The sequence below is a fragment of the Muscardinus avellanarius genome (assembly GCF_963383645.1).
Source record: "Muscardinus avellanarius genome assembly, chromosome: 6".
NCBI lineage: Eukaryota > Metazoa > Chordata > Mammalia > Rodentia > Gliridae > Muscardinus > Muscardinus avellanarius.
This window is the reverse complement of record NC_137791.1, coordinates 30,893,604-30,912,690: the sequence shown is the minus strand read 5'-3', so window position 1 is coordinate 30,912,690 and position 19,087 is coordinate 30,893,604. Positions and strand designations below refer to the sequence as shown.

At 44.5% G+C, this 19,087-nt stretch overlaps 1 protein-coding gene across 1 annotated transcript in view; it reads left to right on the top strand.

The window, feature by feature from the left end:
* SPMIP2 (sperm microtubule inner protein 2) overlaps nt 1–19,087 on the top strand; it is a gene marked incomplete at both ends in the record, with an annotated part of 171,220 nt that overhangs the window by 84,836 nt on the left and 67,297 nt on the right. The window contains one exon of the mRNA XM_080697165.1: nt 5,884–6,116. Within this exon, the coding sequence (XP_080553291.1) occupies nt 5,884–6,116 (233 nt within the window). The remainder of the gene's footprint in view (nt 1–5,883; nt 6,117–19,087) is intronic.

The following is a 19,087-nucleotide window of genomic DNA, read 5'->3' as shown; positions in this document are numbered from 1 at the left end:
CACTGTTGTATCACCATCTTTAAGTAAGGTGGTGACACAAGTTTATTTAAGAGATCTTTCCCCAGACACCACCAAGTTTATTTAAGAGACATTTCCCCAGACCTCTGGTGGTTTCTGGTTTCATCTACTTCTGACTTTGGTCTTCATCTGTTATACCTGTTCTCATCCAGCAATTTTCTCAGTTTTACAATTGCTTTCAATACATTTGGGGTATATCCTCTTACATCAGATTTTGCCTGTCTAGATAACATACCCCTGTGTCTAAAGGCCTGAATCCTGAAAGTGTGGCAGGTATGAGGAATTTTAGTATATAAAACATGTCTAGAGGTTCTGGGCGGGGGTCGCGCGCGGGGCACGCCAGCCGGGGCCCGGGTCGCGGGACCCTGGGCCCCAGGCCGAACTGCACATAGCACGCCAGACCCCTGGAGAAACCAGGCCCAGTAAGACACTGGGTTCTGGGCAGGGGTCGCGCGCGGCGCACACCAGCCGGGGCCCGGGTCGCGGGACCCTGGGCCCTGGGCCGAACTGCGCGTAGCACGCCAGACTCCTGGAGAAACCTGGCCCAGAACAGAAAAAGATAAAGAAAAATATCGGAGAGGAGGTAAGAAAGCCGTTATGGATGCCAGGACACTGGAGATGCAGACAAAACTTATCTAAATGCACTGGAACTTATGGAAAAATTCGCCGTGAAAGAGGACTGCTATTTCTCTATATTGTTAAGAATCTCAGACATCACCTGTAAGGAGAGAGTTTAGCGGAGACCAAGGAGAAATGCGGTGTTGAAAGAGTTCTCTGCGATGGTGGTGGAGACTTGTATTCAGGAGAAGCAGAAACCGGATCCTACCAACTTTATTTTTTTGGAGAAATTACACCAAATGTCGAATGCTACCATCACGCATGCTTAGGAACACTGGACAACATTCAGAGTGGAAAAAGAGCCTGGGAAGGATTTGAAACGGTGGAGGCAGTGGCAATGCCAGTGGCCAATACTCAGGGGAAGCAGAGATCTGATACATTACACCTGGAACCTTTGAAATAATAACCACAGAGACAGTGATCGGAACCTGCTGAGGGGTTAGGCGGGCGCCGGGGCCAGTGGCCGACATCGGAGCTTGCTGTGAGGCAAGGCCACTACCGAGGCCTCCGTGGCCGGGATTGGAACCTGCCGAGGAGTTAGACCAATGCTGGGGCCAGCGAGGCCAGCATTGGAGCCTGCCATGAGGCAAGGCTTGTGCTGGGGCCTCCGAGGTCGGGTCCGGAACCTGCTGAGGGGTTAGGCCGGTGCTGGGGCCAGCGAGGCCGGCATCGGAGCCTGCCGTGAGGCAAGGCCGGTACTGGGGCCTCCGAGGCCAGGATAAGAGCCTGCCGAGGGATTAGGCCGGTGCTGGGGTCAGCGAGGCCAGCATTGGAGCCTGCCATGAGGCAAGGCAGGTGCTGGGGCCTCCGAGGACGGGACCGGAGCCTGCTGAGGGGTTAGGCCAGTGCTGGGGCCAGCGAGGCCGGCATCAGAACCTGCCATGAGGCAAGGCCGGTACTGGGGCCTCCGAGGTCAGGATAAGAGTCTGCCGAGGGGTTAGGCCGGTGCTGGGGCCAGTGAGGCCAGCATCGGAGCTGGCCATTAGGCAAGGCCGGTACTGGGGCTTCCGAGGCCGGGATAAGAGCCTACCGAGGGTTAGGCCAATGCTGGGGCCAGCGAGGCCGGCATCGGAGCCTGCCATGAGGCAAGGCTGGTGCTGGGACCTCCGAGGCCAGGATAAGAGCCTGCTGAGGGGTTAGGCCGGTGCTGGGGCCAGCGAGGCCAGCATCGGAGCCTGCCGTGAAGCAAGGCCAGTACTGGGGCCTCCTAGGCCGGGATCAGAGCCTGCCTTGAGGCAAGGCCGGTACTGGGGCCTCCGAGGCCAGGATAAGAGCCTGCCGAAGGGTTAGGCCGGTGCTGGGGCCAGTGAGGCCGGCATCAGAGCCTGCCATGAGGCAAGGTCGGTGCTGGGGCCTCTGATGCCAGGATTGGAGCCTGCCTTGAAGCAAAGTTGGTACTGGGGCCTCTGAGGCCAGGATAAGAGCCTGCCGAGGGGTTAGGCCGGTGCTGGGGCCAGCAAGGCCGGCATCGGAGCCTGCCATGAAGCATGACCAGTGCTGGGACCTCCAAGGCCGGGATTGGAGCTTGCCGAGGGGTTAGGCCGGTGTTGGGGCCAGCGAGGCCGGCACCAGAGCCTGCCATGAGGCATGGCCGGTACTGGGGCCTCCGAGGCCAGGATCGGAGCCTGCTGAGGGGTTAGGCCAGTGCTGGGGCCAGCGAGGCCGGCACTGGAGCCTGCCATGAGGCAAGGCCGGTACTGGGGCCTCCAAGGCCGGGATTGGAGCCTGCCGAGGGGTGAGGCCGATGCTGAGGCCAGCGAGGCCGGCATTGGAGCCTGCCGTGAGGCAAGGCCGGTGCTGAGGCCTCCAAGGCCGGGATTGGAGCCTGCCTTGAGGCAAGGCCAGTACTAGGGCCTCCGAGGCCAGGATAAGAGCCTGCCGAGGGGTTAGGTCGGTGCTGGGGCCAGCGAGGCCGGCATCGGAGCCTGCCGTGAGGCAAGGCTGGTACTGGGACCTCCAAGGCCAGGATAAGAGCCTGCTGAGGGGTTAGGCTGGTGCTGGGGCCAGCGAGGCCGGCATCGGAGCCTGCTGTGAGGCAAGGCCGGTACTGGGGCCTCCGAGGCCAAGATAACAACCTGCCGAAGGGCTAGACCGGTGCTGGGGCCAGCGAGGCCAGAATTGGAGCCTGCCGTGAGGCAAGGCCAGCATTGGAGCCTGCCGTGAGACATGGCCAGTGCTGGGGCCTCCTAGGCCGGGAACGAAACCTGCCGAGGGGTTAGGCTGGTGCTGGGGCCAACGAGGCCGGCATTGGAGCCTGCCATGAGGCTAGGCCGGTGCTGGGGCCTCCGAGGCCAGGATTGGAATCCTGTTAAGGGGTTAGGCCGGTGCAGGGGCCAATGGCCAGCATCAGAGCCTGGCGTGAGGCAAGTTCACTCCTGCGGCCTCCAAGGCCGGGACCAAAGCCAGCTTAGGGGTTAGATCGGTGCAGGGGCCAGTGAGACCAGAACTGGGGCCTCCCGTGAGGCAAGGCCGCTGCTTGAGCCAGCGAGGTCTGGATCAGTCCACTGAGTAGCCAGGCCACTACTGGGACCATCAAGAGTGGGATCGGTACTTGCAACGCAGCATGCACAGAGAAATATCACAGAAAATATAAATCAGATGCTTCTCTTAATCAGCAATAACTAGGAGGAAAAGGGCAACAGGAAGAGATTGAGCTATAGAAAGGGCCCTATAGTGAAGCAACTAATGTGACCAATCAGAGGGTATGTAATACTGGAGGACGGAGCCTCTTTAAAACGCAGGAGGTACATAAACAAATGTATCAAAGTAAATCACCAAAGAAGCGTGGGATGGAGGGAGGGGGAGGGAATGGGATGGGGGCTGGAGGAGGGCTAATTGGATGATGTGTGCTTGTATATCCTCTCAAGTCTTGTACTCCAATGTGATTGATATATGACTACAATGCACCAATTTAAAAAATAAATTAAAAAAAAATGTCTAGAACTTCCGGAAGATGGCGACCAAGGGAAGTACCACATAACAGTCCTGCTGACACCCTATCTCCACTGCCTTAAAAATAGCATTCTACAAAAACCAGAAAATACTATCAGTAGAGGAATAAAATGATAAGCACAATGGTGCAGAGGAAAAAAGATTAAAAGACCAATCAAAGAGCAGAAAAGAAATCTATTTGCTTTGCAGCTGCAGGCGCCACAGTGGCACCATCTTGCCTCACTGCATCTGATTCCAGAAACAGGATAACAACCAAGGATCTGAAGTAAGCAGCTGCAGATCATCAGATTTGTAAACCATCAGTTCCTTCTGCAATAACTCCTGCTACAACTTCCAATAGCGGCAGCCAAGCCCACCATACCCTCCAGAGATTGATCCAGACTGGCACTCTACAAGACTGTAAGTGGAGCTGCAGTCTCTGCAGGAGAACACCCAGCACAGCTCCTCCAGGGACTTGCATAGCTGGGATAAACTCACTGTGTCTGATACTTTGTAGTTCAACCCAGCAAAGTGGGGATGGAGCCTACAATTTGCAGGGGTGGCACCTGAGCTTACCATGCCCTCCAGAGATTCAGAGCGGCACTCAACACCACCATAAGTGAAGCCATGGTCCCCACAGGAGAACACCCAGTGGGACACCCCCAGGGTCTCACACAGCCACAATAAACTTTCTGGGTCTGAGACTTTGTGGTTCAACCCAGAGAAGGTAGAGTCTGCTGTTGGACACAGCAGAGGCTCAGACAGACTCGGGCTCTGCATCAGTGGAAAGTATGGGGGGAGACCTATGCTTAACACTAGACCCTACTTGTAGGATCTCTGGGATCACCACAGACAACCCAATCATGGTGACTGGGGAGAAGTCAGACCAGACCAGCCCTAGCTGTGGAGAACAGAAATTCTTACATTGAGTTTGGTCTCAGGGGCATATGCCACCTACGGAGACAGGGAGAGAACAGGAATCCACATATGTGGAAAACATGGAGAGTGACTTGTGCTTAACACTAGATCCAGCCCCATTGATACTGGCCATCTGCATAGACAGAGAAAGACTCAGAGAACCAGACTTTCAGCAGGAAAGGTGCTGGTAGCACTCGGTGTCTGCATAGAGAAAGACTGCTAACTATTTATGTATTTGTAGAGTTGCATTAATTTGTTGTGATATTGTTTTGTTTTTCTTTTTCTTTTTATGTGAGTGTGTATGCTTTTTTTAACCCTCTTCCCAAACCCTCTTCCAAGCTTCTTACCTTGTATAAGCCTACTCTCTTCTCTCCATCCCTTTTCTTTTTCATTTCCTCTCTTCTTTTCTCTTCATTGTCTTGTATTAAATCCACTTCCTAACACTACTAAAAACTCTACATTTGTTACTAGAACACCACTACATATTCACTATTTCTAATTTCTATTCTATACTACCTTACTGAACTCAACTCATTCTTTTTTATCCTGTGGCTTTACCCTATTTTTTTTTTTTTTTGCGGGTCTGGGGATGGAACTCAGGGACATTCAACCTCTGAGCTACACCCCCTGCCCTATTTTTTATTCTTTATTTTGAGATAGGGCCTCACTAAGTAGCTGAGGCTGTCTGTGAACTGCGATCCTCCAGTCTCAGCCTCTCAAATGCTGGGATTTTAAGCATGAGCTACCATGCCCGACCACCTATTCTTGCATTTACAACTTCATTTCCCTCCTCACCCAACCTTCACTATGAATACAACACAACTTGCCCTTGGATATACCAGCTGACACCTAAGACGGAAAGAAATCTATCAGAAGCAACAGATACAAACTTCTAATGCACATGATGTACTTTAACAAACATATCAATGTCAGTCACTAAGCCAAACATGAGAAGGAGAGAGGGGGAGGGAATGGGGTGTGAACTGGGTGAGGGCTAATTGAGTGATGTGTGCATGTATGTCTCCACCATCTTGCATCCCATTAAGATGTATAAATACGATGCACCAAAAAACACATCTATATTAAACAAAGCAGCTTGGTGGGGCCAATAGAAGCCCAACCCTCAAGGCAGCCTATTTGGGTATAAAGAGCTTATTAGCTGTGACTTTGGACAATTAGCCAATGGGCCTTGCTTTCCCCATCTTGGTGGGGAAAATAATTCTACCTATCTCATCTGGTCATTAATAAGCATTAATTGGATAAGCATGTCTACAATGCTTAAAATAGCACCTATGAATGTTGTAAGCACTCACTATTATTATTTCCAAAAATAAAAGCAACTGAGAATAAAATGTGGAAAAATTTTAAGGTATCTTTTTTCCCCCCTGTCTCTTTAAGGTCCAGATTATATAAAAGATCATTTACCTAAAGTTCATCTGCACACCTCCTATATAGGAGAAAAGCGTCCAGCATTAGAAAAAACTGGTGATCTCAGATACTTATGGAGGTCTGCCTTGGACAGAAGCTTGCCACCAAAATATAAATATGAGTACGTTGGTGAAGTTGGCTGGGGAATACCAGAATATGGTTTCATCAACAGATCAAGACTGAAAAGTGGTTTTCATATCAAGGTACTGCTCTCAAGTTCATGTTCTTCACAGCATATTGTTTTCTGACTTCAATATGTTGTGAGTTTGCTTCCATAGGCAATGTCAGGTGCTTGATCTCTTGTTGAGAAATAAATAATGGGATTTGAGTTTTGCAGAAAGATAAATGAGCTTTCTACCACAACTCCCCCTTTGCCCTTTTCATGCAGAGGGGGAGGAGAGGTGTGAAGAAACCAAAGCATTTGTGCTTGGCTTCGGCATCTTTCAGAGCCACATGTCTGAGGAGGCGTCTGCACACACCTCCCATCCTAGCACTGTTCTGTGAGTGGGTGGTGTCGTGAAGAAGAAAGCACTGGGCATAATCCACACAGCCCAAACGAAACCTCAGATCTTCAGAAGCCAGAATACTGAGCGCTCCTGTGTACTGGTAATCCAGGCTATGTAGCCAGGAGTCTTTTAGAAGCCTTGTTTCATTTCTCTTAGGTAAAATGGACATGGACATGAGCCCCGTCTCCTTTAAAACAGAAGAGAGCACAAGTGGTTTTATAGGAACAATCAGATATCTCTTTTCAGATAGGACTGAATGTATCAGTTATGCAATGACCAGATTTCTTCAAATTCTGAAGGCAATACAGTATAGTCTTATGTGCTAAATGTTAACAAAAGAAAAAAGCTACCCCAGCGTGATAGCACATGCCTGTAATCCCATTATTTGGGAGGCTGAGATAGGAAGATTGCAGTTTAGAGGCCAGCCTCTTCAACTGAATGAGGCTATCAGCAACTTAGTGAGACCCTGTTACGAAATTTAAAAAATAAATAAAATAGGGCTGGGAGTAGAGCTCAGAAATAGAATGTCCCTGGGTTCAAGCCCCAGTAGCACAAAGGAAAAGAAAAGACTTTTTTTCAGCCCAACCTTCAGATGTGGGGAGAATAATTAGGAGCCCAGGAGTCTGACTCTGATCCAGGCTAGCTATGGGACCCTGGGCGAATGAGCTCACCTCTGCTTCTCTGCCCCTCCTCCCCACCTGCAGTACTGCCAGACCCTGGCACAGGAGCCCTGCATCCCTGCCCAGGTCCTGTTACCAGGTGGAAGATTTTAATAGTCTGCAGAACCTCAATTCTTACTTCTCTGCATGGAGAGCACGTGCACATGTGTACATGTACGTGCACGTGCACGCACGCGCCCCCCCCCACACACACACAATCAACCTGGAGCACAGGAGAATTATTCAGAGATGTGCAAGGCTATGGAGAAAAGCAGGGGTTACCTTTTGGAGAAAAGTGTCTGGATTGGCCTTTCTTTTGGGGTCGAAAATGGGCTGGAGTCTATCACATGGGGTCTTTCTTTCCACTTTATTCAGCTTGGAAAATTTCCCCCAATGCATATGCATTTGGGAATGTTACTACCTCTTTCCTGCCACACCTTAGTGAGTCCGCAGCCTTCACCCTTCCGTAGGGAAGGAGGAGACCTAAGAGGCTCTGCAGGGGGCTTAGTCCCCGCCCACCCCATGTCTGCTCCTGTCTAAAGAGCCACCTCACAGGCTGGGCGTGGTGGTGGCGCACTATTGTAATCCCTGCGCTTGGGAGGCGGAGATAGGAGGATCGCGCAGGTTTGAAGCCAGCCCCGCGCACTGGCTTAAGAGACCCTGTTTCCGAATAAAAAAGTATAAAAATAGGTCTGGGAGTGTAGCCCAGAGGTAGAAGGGCTTCCAGGAACCCCAGTACCAATAATAATAATAATAATAATAATAATAATAATAATAATAATAGTAATTGAAGAGCCACCTCACACTTCTACCACCTCTGCTGTGTGAGGTCTTGGTTAAGTTCCTTAACCTGTGTGCTTTGACTTCTTCATTATCATGGTGTGTGTGTGTGTGTGTGTGTGTGTGTGTGTGTGTGTGTTACTGGGGATTTAGCTCAGGGGTCTTCTACCTCTGAGTTTCCTTCCAGCCCTATTTTATTTTAATTTTGAAAGAGGCTCTCACTAAGTCGCTGCACACTGGTCTCCAGCCTGCAATTGTCCTACCTCAGCCTCCCAAGTACTGAAATCACAAGCATATGTCACTGCACCTCGCTTCATTATAAGATCTTACTATCTACATTGTTGGGTGGTTATAAGCACTAAACAAATAGATATGTGCAAAGGTCATACCTAGAGCCCTGTGTATACACTTGAAATTATCACTACACTGTGGAGATTAAATATGACAATCCAAGAAATGGACCAAGCATGATGCCAGACACAAGGTTGACATCTAAATTTCAGTTCTTAGTACCAATTCTTGTGTTTATTTTTTGTTGTTGTTGGTTTTGTTTCTTTGAGATAGTGCCTTACTCTGTTGCCCCGGCTGGTCTGGAACTCCTGGGCTCAAGTGGTCCTCCTCCCTCAGCCACCTTGGCCGTGTGCCACTATGCTTGACTTGTTTTATTTAATGTTACTCAGCATCAGTTAAACAGAATGGAAGCACAATTTTTAACTGTATTCTATTCCACTTAGGCAATAATAATAAAGATCCGAAATTTGAGCAAATATCAAACAAGCTTTGAGCAAAAAGAGCACAGCCTCAAGCAAGGCAGCTGACTTGCACAGAGCCCAGAATGTTGGGACTGGCCGATTTCCTCAGGGTGGCGATGCCCGCTTTCACAGCCTGCAATCTGGCTCTCCATCTGAGTGTACCGCCTCTCTCCCTTCTTCATCTTTAACTTAAGTACCCATTTTTATGCCCAAAAGAAGTACAACCAAGCATTCCTTGGTCTTTAAACCAGACCAAGAATCCAAAAGACATGATAGCTGTGAGTTACATTACCAGAAAGGTGTTCCGTCAGTTTCTTTCATTAGCATTTCACAGACGGCTTTATGTGTGTGGTGGGGGGTACTAGGGGTTCAGCTCAAGTGTGTTTCACCTCTGAGCTATACTCCCAGTCCTTTTCTATTTCTTATTTGGAAACAGGGTCTCACTAAGTTGAGGGCCTCACTAAGTTGTTGACGCTGGCTGTGAACCTGCAATCCTCCTGTCTCAGCCTCCCAAGTGCTGAGACTACAGGCATGCGCCACTGTGCCGGGCTCACAGGCTGCCTTGAATTGCTGCTTTGTAGTAACAAACATCCTCCTGCTCCCAGTCAGTGTGTGCCATACAGTTATTTCTTGCCAATTTTGTGGTTCACTCAAAAACTGGTCTTGTTTGGCATGTAGTATAAAGGTTGGTGTTTATCACCTGCGTACTTTCTTGGTTCTGACATTTTAACATTAATTGTTTTCAAGGAGTCTCAGATAACAAGCTTGAACATCACTTTAAAGGGTTCCTTGGACTTAGAGAACAAAACTGTTCTGAGAATGACTGTACATGGTAGCAAAGAACCTATCACTGACTTACCAGTTAAGACCTTGGTTTTGGCGCCGGGACTGCTAATCTTCCTCTCCACATCTGCTAAAGATCACAATACAATTCTTTGAGTCTAAACTCAGATTTTGATTACTTATCAATCCATTCCTTCAGGTACCTACTTCCAACTCATTAGACATGCTGCTTGAATTAACACGAACTACAAGTTCAAGCTACAGACACGCACACTCCACGCACATAATGTGCTCCACTGTACATAGGATATGAGAGTGGCGGCCTTGGCCATGTCCAGTGTGATGCACTTGGGAAATGGGCACCTTCCTGTTCTCTGTCCCGTGTGCGGTCTGTAACCTTCTCCTCCCTTTTCCTCCTGTGTCTCATCACAGCCCAAAGCAGAACCGTTGCTTCTTTCAGTCTAACTGCAGAGCTCCTCAGTGTCTCTCTTGCAATGGCTCAAAACTCTGACCTATAGCTCAGACCTTCTTCTACTGGATTTTTATAGCCCTAACAGCGGCTTTTCCTAATTTACTGCTTCAGGTCTGAGACTGGCAGCAGAGGAAGCTAGGCACCCCCAGTAATCCCCTGGTAACATGCTGCCGGAGGCCTCCTCCTGCCTGGGAACATCTCTCCTATTAGGGGGAGTAGCGGAGAGGCTTCTATAGATCATCTGGCTTTTGGCAGGAAGATAATAGCTTTCATACTGAGCAACACCTGAAAAATCCCTCCCACGTCACAGAGGTCAGTAGAAAACCATGAGATCAGGTTTCTCTTCTGGATTTTTTTTGTGTTTAGCTATTTTCTCTTCACTGCTATGTGGGTTACAATGCTATAATAATGAGTGTGTATTTCAACCAAGAAAGACAATTGCTTTTGTTATTATCTCAGATTTAAATGAAGTGCATTCTTTTTGTTTAAATTGATTTTCTCTCTGCCAAACTCCATATATCATTACTTCAAGAATACCTGGCACCACGGAAACAATTCCTGTGGTTTAAACCTCAGGCTGGCCGAGGGCTAATGCCTCCCAGGGCCTTTCTTCAGCCCAGACCTTGCAGGGCTAGCTGCCTTCTCATGCCCATTTTCTGCTCCTGCACTCTAACCTCGTGACAAAATAATTTCAGTCACTTGCTCTTCTCACAGAAACAATGTCACACCAGACTCAGTCACTAACTCTTCATTGGTGTGATCCCAAAGACAGTTTTAAATCAATCAATCATAATATATATCACAACCAATATATTATACAACTTTAAAAAAAATCCCAGAAGAACCACGGAAATCCATGAATATATTTACTTGTGATATAATAACTACGTTTTTTGAGCCTTTCATATTTCTGCCTTTTATTTTGGTATTAGGGATTGAACCCAGGAGCATTCTACCCCTGAACTATACTCCCACTTGTTTGTTTGTTTGTTTATGGTAATAGGGGTTGAACCCAGGGGCATTCTGTCTTTAAGCTTCACCCCCAGCCCTTTTTATTTTTTTGTTTTGAAACAGGGTCTTGCTAGGTTGCTGAGGCTGTCTTTGAGCCTGTGATCCTCCTGTCGCAGCCTCCCAGGTACTAGGATTACAGGCGTGCTCCACCATGATCAACTCTGCCTCATTTTCAACTACCACAAATTTCACTGTCACAAACCAGGGAGGGCCTTTTTGTGAAAATTTTATAGACATCTGAACAGATTTCTGATGAGATATTAAATTTCTTGATGTCTGGTGGGATAAGTTCATCCAAGCTTGGTTAGTTTATTAGAAAATTGTTCTAACTATTAAGTTATTTAGAGAAGATAGACGCGGAAAGAGCTACAACTGCTGAGCATGGTGGCTCACATGTGTAATCCCAGCATTCGGGAGGCTGAGACAGGAGGAGCGCAGTTCACGGCCAGCCTCCGCTACTTAGTGAGGCCCTTCACAACTCAGTAAGACCCTGTTTCAAAATAAAGAATATAGAATATGGCTGGGGCTGTAGCTCAGAGGTACAATGGCCCGGGGTTCCATACCCGGTACCACACACACACACACACACAAAAAAAAAAAAAAAGCTAAAATTGGCTGACTGCTTAATATGGAAGGTTCTGTGATTATGTATAACTTACAGATAAAGAAACTGAGGTATATATAGGTAAAGTTCCTTGCCTGAGGCCACACAACTAATAAATGGTAGAGCCAGCATTTCAGCCCATGCAATTTGCATGTAAGGACCCTGTAGGAGTACAAGATTCAGGAAGTGAAACAATAGATCTGGAGATCAGAATATTAGGTTGGAGTTATTGCAGAATATTAGGTTGGAGTTATTGCACAATACACTCATCTCTGTTGCCATTTTCTACAAAGTGGGGTCTAACCAGATCAATTGTAGTTGCCTTCTCTTGACAGGTATGTGTGCTTTCTTCGTGGTTCTCTCAATTTTCTCCCAGCTTCCCACTTGGCATTGTCTGCACACTATATATTTCATTTATAATTGTGTGTGTATATGGTACTAGAGTCAAGCCCAGGGGTGTACTACTACTGAGCTTTTGGGTTTTTTTTGTGTGTGTGTGGGTCTGGGGGTGGAACCCAGGGGCATTTGACCTCCGAGCTACACCCCCTGCCCTATTTTTTATTCTTTATTTTGAAACCGGGTCTCACTGAGTTGCGGAGGGCCTCACTAAGTAGCTGAGGCTGTCCCCGAACCGGGATCCTCTGGTCTCAGCCTCCCGAATGCTGGGATTACAAGCGTGCGCCACCACGCCCGGCTTGAGCTTTTGGTTTTTATACACAGCCCTCTCTATTTTTTTATGTTTTGTTTTGAGACAGGGTCTTATTAAGTTGCCCAAACTGGCCTGAAACTTGTGAGCCTACTGCCTAAGGCTCCTGAGTTGCTAAGATTATAGGTGTGGGCCACTGCATCCAGCTTACTTCACTTACAATATTAAAATAAATTGTAGCCAGGAATGGTGGCACACGCTTATAATCCCAGCATTCAGGAGGCTGAGACCAGGAGATCGCTGTTCATGGACAGCCTCAGCTACTTAGTGAGGCACTCCACAACTTAGTGAGACCCTGTTTCAAAATAAAGAGTAAAACATAGGGCAGAGGGTGTAGCTCGGAGGTCAAATGCCCTTGGGTTCCATCCTCAAACCCGCAATAAATAAATAAATAAATAAATAAATAAATAAATAAATAAATAAATTGTTAATATATACTGCCTATATATTTAATGTACCAATAGCTTAGTAATGATTATTTTTAATTTTTTTAGTTAGTAAGCATTTGTATTCCTTCAAATCATATCAAACACATTCATTGGCATTATGGGGGATAATAGCAAGGTCTCACCAAGCTGTATTTTATTTCCTTGTCCCAACCTAACCCACGAGATACAACAATGCCCTCCCCTTTTTAAAATTTACCTGGAAAAATAAAGTATTGCAAAAATTGAGTTGCTAAGTGTACAGGACACCACAGTACATGTTTCAGAATTTCTGAGGTGTTTTTTTCATCCCAAAATTTTCATGTACTTTTGGGTTCATTTAGAACAATTGTAGGGATTCTGGGAAGATGGCGACCGAGAAAAGCAGCTTCTACGGGTCCTCTTAACAATCGATCTCTATTGCCACAAAATCAGCACTTTTCATAGCCAGAAAACACTATCAGCAGAGAAATTAAAAATGTAAACACAAGGAACAGAAAAAAAGAAGTCTAGAAGAACAACCAGAGACCAGAAAAGAAACCAGTCCATAATGAGGCAGCAGAGCTGTGCCAGCGCCATCCTCCCTCACAGCACCAGGCTCCAGAGAAGAAAGATAAACAAGGAGCTGAAGTGAGCAGCTGCGGATCATTCAAGTGTAATTCAGAAGTTCTTCCAGCTCAGGCCGGGCGTGGTGGCGCATGCTTGTAATCCCCGCGCTTGGGAGGCAGAGACAGGAGGATCACGCAGGTTCGAAGCCAGCCGCGTGCGCTGGCTTAGGAGACCCTGTTTCCAAATAAAAATGTAAAAATAGGTCTGGGAGTGTAGCCCAGAGATAGAAGGGCTTCCAAGAACCCCAGTACCACCAAAAAAAAAAAAAAAAAGAAGTTCTTCCAGCTCAAAGAATGTCTAAAACTCCCAGTGGACAAGATCATCACGCCCCTTCCAGGGACTCAGAACAGAGCTCAAAAGCAGAAAAGAAATATGCCAGCCTCACAGCCGAGGGCGTGGCAGCAGCTCCATATTGCCAAGCAGCAGTGGTGAGTTCACCAGGCCCACAACAGTTCCAGATCGGCACGCACAATAACTATAAGTAAAATGTGGCCCCTACAGGAGAAATCCCAGCACTGCATGCCCAGAGACTTGTGCAGCTTTGATAATCTCCCTGGGTCTGAGATATTACAGACCAACCCAGTGAAGGAGTAGCGGAGGCAGAGATACCACAGCCTAGTTGTAGCTCCCTGTGGGTAAAAGCCCAACCTGGCACACCCATGGTCTCATGCAGCCTCGATTAACTCCCTGGGTCTGAGATTTTACAATACAACCCAGTAAAGGAGTAGTGGCAGCTGAGATTACCACAAACTCCAGATTCAGAGCACCCTAAGTGAAGTCATGGTGACCCGGGAAAGAACCCAGAGAAGGCACAAACTTCTGAAATCATAGGAAAGAGGAACAACAATAGAGCAACGAATCCCCACAACCCCATAAAATCAAAACCTGATAACACAGAAATTCAGAGATCTCCAGAAGATCAAATCAGGAATATAACTGTAGAAATAATACAGGACTTTCAAAAAGAATTCAGAGAGAGTCAAAAAGAGATAAAGGATGAAATCATTGAAGTAAAGGCATCAACTCAAACTATACACAATCAATTAAACCACATGGAGAATAGAATCTTGCTCCTAGAAGATGATCACTCCAAAAACGAATGCATAATTTATAACTTAGAAAAAAATCTGACAGCAGAAATCTGACATTGAAGAAATATGGGACCACTTTAAGAGAGCTAACCTAAGAATAATCAGAATAGAGGAGGGAAAAGAAGATGAAGCCAAGGGGATCAATAATCTCTTCAAAGAAATAATAACAGAAAAATTTCCAAACATAGAGTAAGAGGTTGATACACAGGTCCTCTAATAGAACTAATAGAACTCCCTTTAGACAGAATCAGAGAAATGTTCCCCATGCCACATAATTGTCAAAATGACCAATGTAGAAGCCAAGGAGAGAATCTTAAAGGCAACAAAAACAAAAGGCCAAGTGACATTCAGAGACAAACCAATTAGAATCACTCCAGACTTCCCAAACCGAGTCATGAAAGCCAGAATGGCTTGGAGTAACATATTCCAAACTCTGAAAGAAAACAACTTCCAGCCAAAAATTTCCTACCCAGCAAAACTACCTATCAAATTAGATAGGGAAATAAGAAGCTTCCATGACAAACAGAAACTGAAGGAATTTGTGTCTTCAAAACCAGCACTAGAGAAAATACTCAAAAAGATTAACTACAAAGAAGAAATAAGCAATACACACCAGAACCAGAGAAACAAGATTTTCCATCCAGAAGACAACTAAGCAAAGAAGAATAAACAGTATTTCAAACAGAAATAAAATCTTAACATATTAGGAATTAAAAGTTATCTCTCAACAATCACATTGAATGCAAATGGCCTCAATTCCCCAATAAGAAGACATAAACTGGCAAAATGGACTAAAACCCAGAATCCATCCATCTGCCGCTTACAAGAAACACACTTTACAAGTAAGATAGTAACAAATTCAAGGTAAAGGGCTGGAGCAAGGTAATTCTTGTTAAGTAGCCATCCTAACAAACGTGAAGTAGTATTTCACTATAATTTTTATTTGTATTTCCTTAATGATTAGTTATATTATGATAATTATGAGTGATATTCATGTGTTTATGGTCATATAAAAATCTTTGGAGATTCATTACCTATTTTAGTCTTTTACCTATTTCTGAATTGTATTGTTTGCTTTTATTGTTGCTAATTTTTAGGATTTCTATTTGGAATATTAATATACCTTCAGATATAGCATTTGGAAATATTTTATTCCATTCTATCAGTAACTTTTAATTCTGTTTGCATTGTCTTTGGATGTACGGTATTTTTTATTTTTTATGAAGTTTGTTTATTCTTTTGTTGCCTGTGCCTTTGGAATCTAAGAAATCACTGCCAATTTCAATGTTGTGAAGTTTTATGACCCAGGTTTTCTTCTAAAAGTTTATAGTCTTAAGATTTACATTTAGGTCTTTTATCTATTTTGAGTTAATATTTGTATATGGTGTTAGGTAAGGGTCCAATTTTATGCCTTTTCATGTAATTGTTATTTTTCAACAATATTTAGTGAAAAGATTATTATTTCCTTCACCAAATGTTCTTGGAAACCTTGTCAAAAATAACTTGACCATATATGGAAGAATTTATCTCTAGGCTTTTTATTTTACTCCACTGGTTTATATATCTGCCTTTGTAGAGTACTACAGTGTTTTGATTATTGTTGCTTTATAAGGTTTGAAATCAGAAATTGTACATCTTCTAGCTGTGTTCTTTTTCAAGATTGTTTTGGGTGTTTAGAGTTCATATTTCATGTAAAGATAGATTTATTCTGAAAATAAATAAATAAGTAAATGTATAAAAAAGAAAAAGAAAGTTGGAATTGAACATCAAAAAAATTAATGGAATCACTTTGGAAAACAGAATGGAAGATCCTCAGAAGAAGGAAAAACAAATATACCATATGATCCAGCAATACCACCAAAAAGAATGAAAATCAAAATACCAAACTAATGCATGAGCAATCATATTCATAGATGCATAATTTACCATTGCCAAACTGTGGAACCAGCCAAGATGTCCTGCAACAGATGAGTGGATTACAAAACTCTGGGATGTGTACACAGTGGAATTTTCCCATCCATAAAGGAGAACAAAACTATGACATTTGTGGTGAAATGTCACAAAAAAACAAGAAATCAGATGCTCTCCCTACTGTGCAAAAACTAGGGAGAAATGGGTAATAGGAGGAACTCTAGATGAAGAAGAGATCCTATAGAGGAGCAATTAAAGTGACCTATCTGAGGGGATGGGAGGAGGGAAGAGGGAAATTCTTTAAAGAAAATGATGTACTTAAACAAACATATCAAAGTTAATCAGGAAACCAAGCATGGGAAGGAGGGAGGGGGAGGGGAGAGGTTAGGGATTGGGTAAGGGCTGACTGGGTAATGTGTGCATGTATATCTCAAGTTTTTTAAATCCTATTAAGAAGTATGACTACAGTGCACCAAGAAAATTTTATTTAAAAAAACAAAGAAACAACATTCTTTTAAGATATATAGAAAAGAGTGTAAGCCATATTGCAACAAATAACAAATAAAATTAAAAAAAAAAGAAAATTGTAAAAACAGCCACCCATGCCAGGTGTGGTGGCGCACGCTTGTAATCCCCGCACTTGGGAGGCAGAGACAGGAGGATCGGGTAGGTTTGAAGCCAGCCTCTCTGTCTTAAGAGACCTTGTTTCCAAATAAAAATATAAAATAGGTCTGGGAGTGTAGCCCAGAGGTAGAAGGGTTTCCAGGAACCCCAGTACCAACAAACAACAAACAAACAAACAAACAAGCAAACAAAAGCAGCCACCCATTTTTTTAGTCTTATTTAAAAATGCTGATTTCCAGATGTAGCTATCAATATAAAAATTTTGAAAAGATGACAATGCTTCTTCTTTCAACAAAGTTATAAAAGCACAAAGAGAAAATAGCTTTTCTAAAATTAGGCATGTTTTCCAGACAGTCATGTGTTTAGTTCTCACTTTTATGTCTTATAGCTATTTATATCTTAATAATTTGTGGTTTAATAAAAACAATTACATTAGCACCTTTCATCCTTAAGGGCTGGATAAAGTCATACATTCTATGATCCTCCTGGAAGCACTGAGGGAGTCTCATAGGCTACCCAGCCATGAGAATAAGAAATGCTTTTTTTTTTCTTGAAAATAATATATTAACCTCCCTTCTATATAGATGTTATATTCCCCTCTTTTTTTAAAAAAAAAGCTTAACTTTATGGAACTCTTCAAATAAATTGAAGGCAGTCATTTTCTTATAGGATCTTAGTTTGATTTGAATTTGCAAAAAATAAATTTTAGGTTTGACGCTCCATCTCTCTCATGGATCTTGGAAACTGCAAGGCAAGCATATCTCACTGATTTGCACTGAGTTCAGGACAATTTCAGGAAAACAATGCATTGAATAAACAAGGCTCAGAAAGACAAGCGTAGCACTCTCTCACTCATATGTGAAATAAAATACAACTGATCTCAGTACTTGGGAGGCTGAGCCAGGAGGATCGTAGGCTTGAGGACAGCCTCAGCAATGTAGAAGACCACCCAATTGTGGTGAACAAGGAGAAGTCAGACCATCCTAGCCCTAGCTGTGAAGAACAGGGACTCTTACTGATATACTGGGTTTGGCCGCGGAGGTGCTGGCTGCCTACACAGGCAAGGAGAGACTCGGGATCTGCATCAGTGGAAAACATGGAGGGAGATCTATGCTTAACACTAGATCCAGCCCCATTGATACTGGGCATCTGCATAGACTAAGAAAGACTCAGAGAACCAGGCTTGGAGCAGGAAAGGTGCCGGTGACACTCGATGTCTTCACAGAGAGAAAATGCAGAGGCCCAGGCTGCTGAATATTCATATGTTTATAGCATTGCATTATTTTGTGTTGTTTTGTGTGTGCACACATGTGTGTATGTGTGTGTACATGCTTATTTGTTTGCTCTCTCTTCCACCCCTTTCACAAGCCTCTTCCCTTGTGCATACCTTCTTTCATTCTGTTCTCTCCATCCCTTTTCTTTTCTCTTCTTGTCTTGTATTAAATCCACTTTGTATCACTATACTAAATCTCTGCATTGGTCACTAGAATACTACTACATATTCACTATCTCTAATCTCCACTATATACCACCTTATCATACTCTCAGTCTATTTGATCCTGTCTCTGGCTTTATTCTATTTTTGCATTTAGGACTGCACTTCCCTCCTCACTCAGCCTTCAACACTGAACTCAACACAACTTGCCCTTGTGTGTACCAGCTGATACCTATAGACTGAGAGAAACAAAAACAACAAATACAAACTTCTGAAATCATGAGAAGAAGGAATATCAAGAAAGCAATGAACTCCCACAATCCCACAATAACACAGAACCTGACAACTCAGAATTGCAGAGATTGCCAGAAGAACAAACCAGGAATGTAACTGAAGAGATAATACAGGACTTCCAAAAAGAATATAGAGAGAGTCTGAGTCAGGCATGGAGGCACACACTTGTAATCCCAGCATTTGGGAGGCTCAGACAGGAGGATTGCATTTCAAAGACAGCCTCAGCTACTTAGTGAGGCCCTTTGTAACTCAGTGAGACCCTGTTTCAAAATAAAGAATAAAAAATAGGGCTGGAGGTGTAGCTCAGAGATAAAATACCCCTGGGTTCTATCCCCAGTACCTCAAAAAACATTTAAAAAAAAGAACTTATAGAGAGTCTGAAAGAAATAAAGAATACAATTATTGAAATGAAAGCATTAATAAAAACTATAAACAATAGATTAGACCACACAAAGAATAAAATCTTGCTCTTAGAAGATGATCACTCCAAAAATGAATGCCATTATATAATT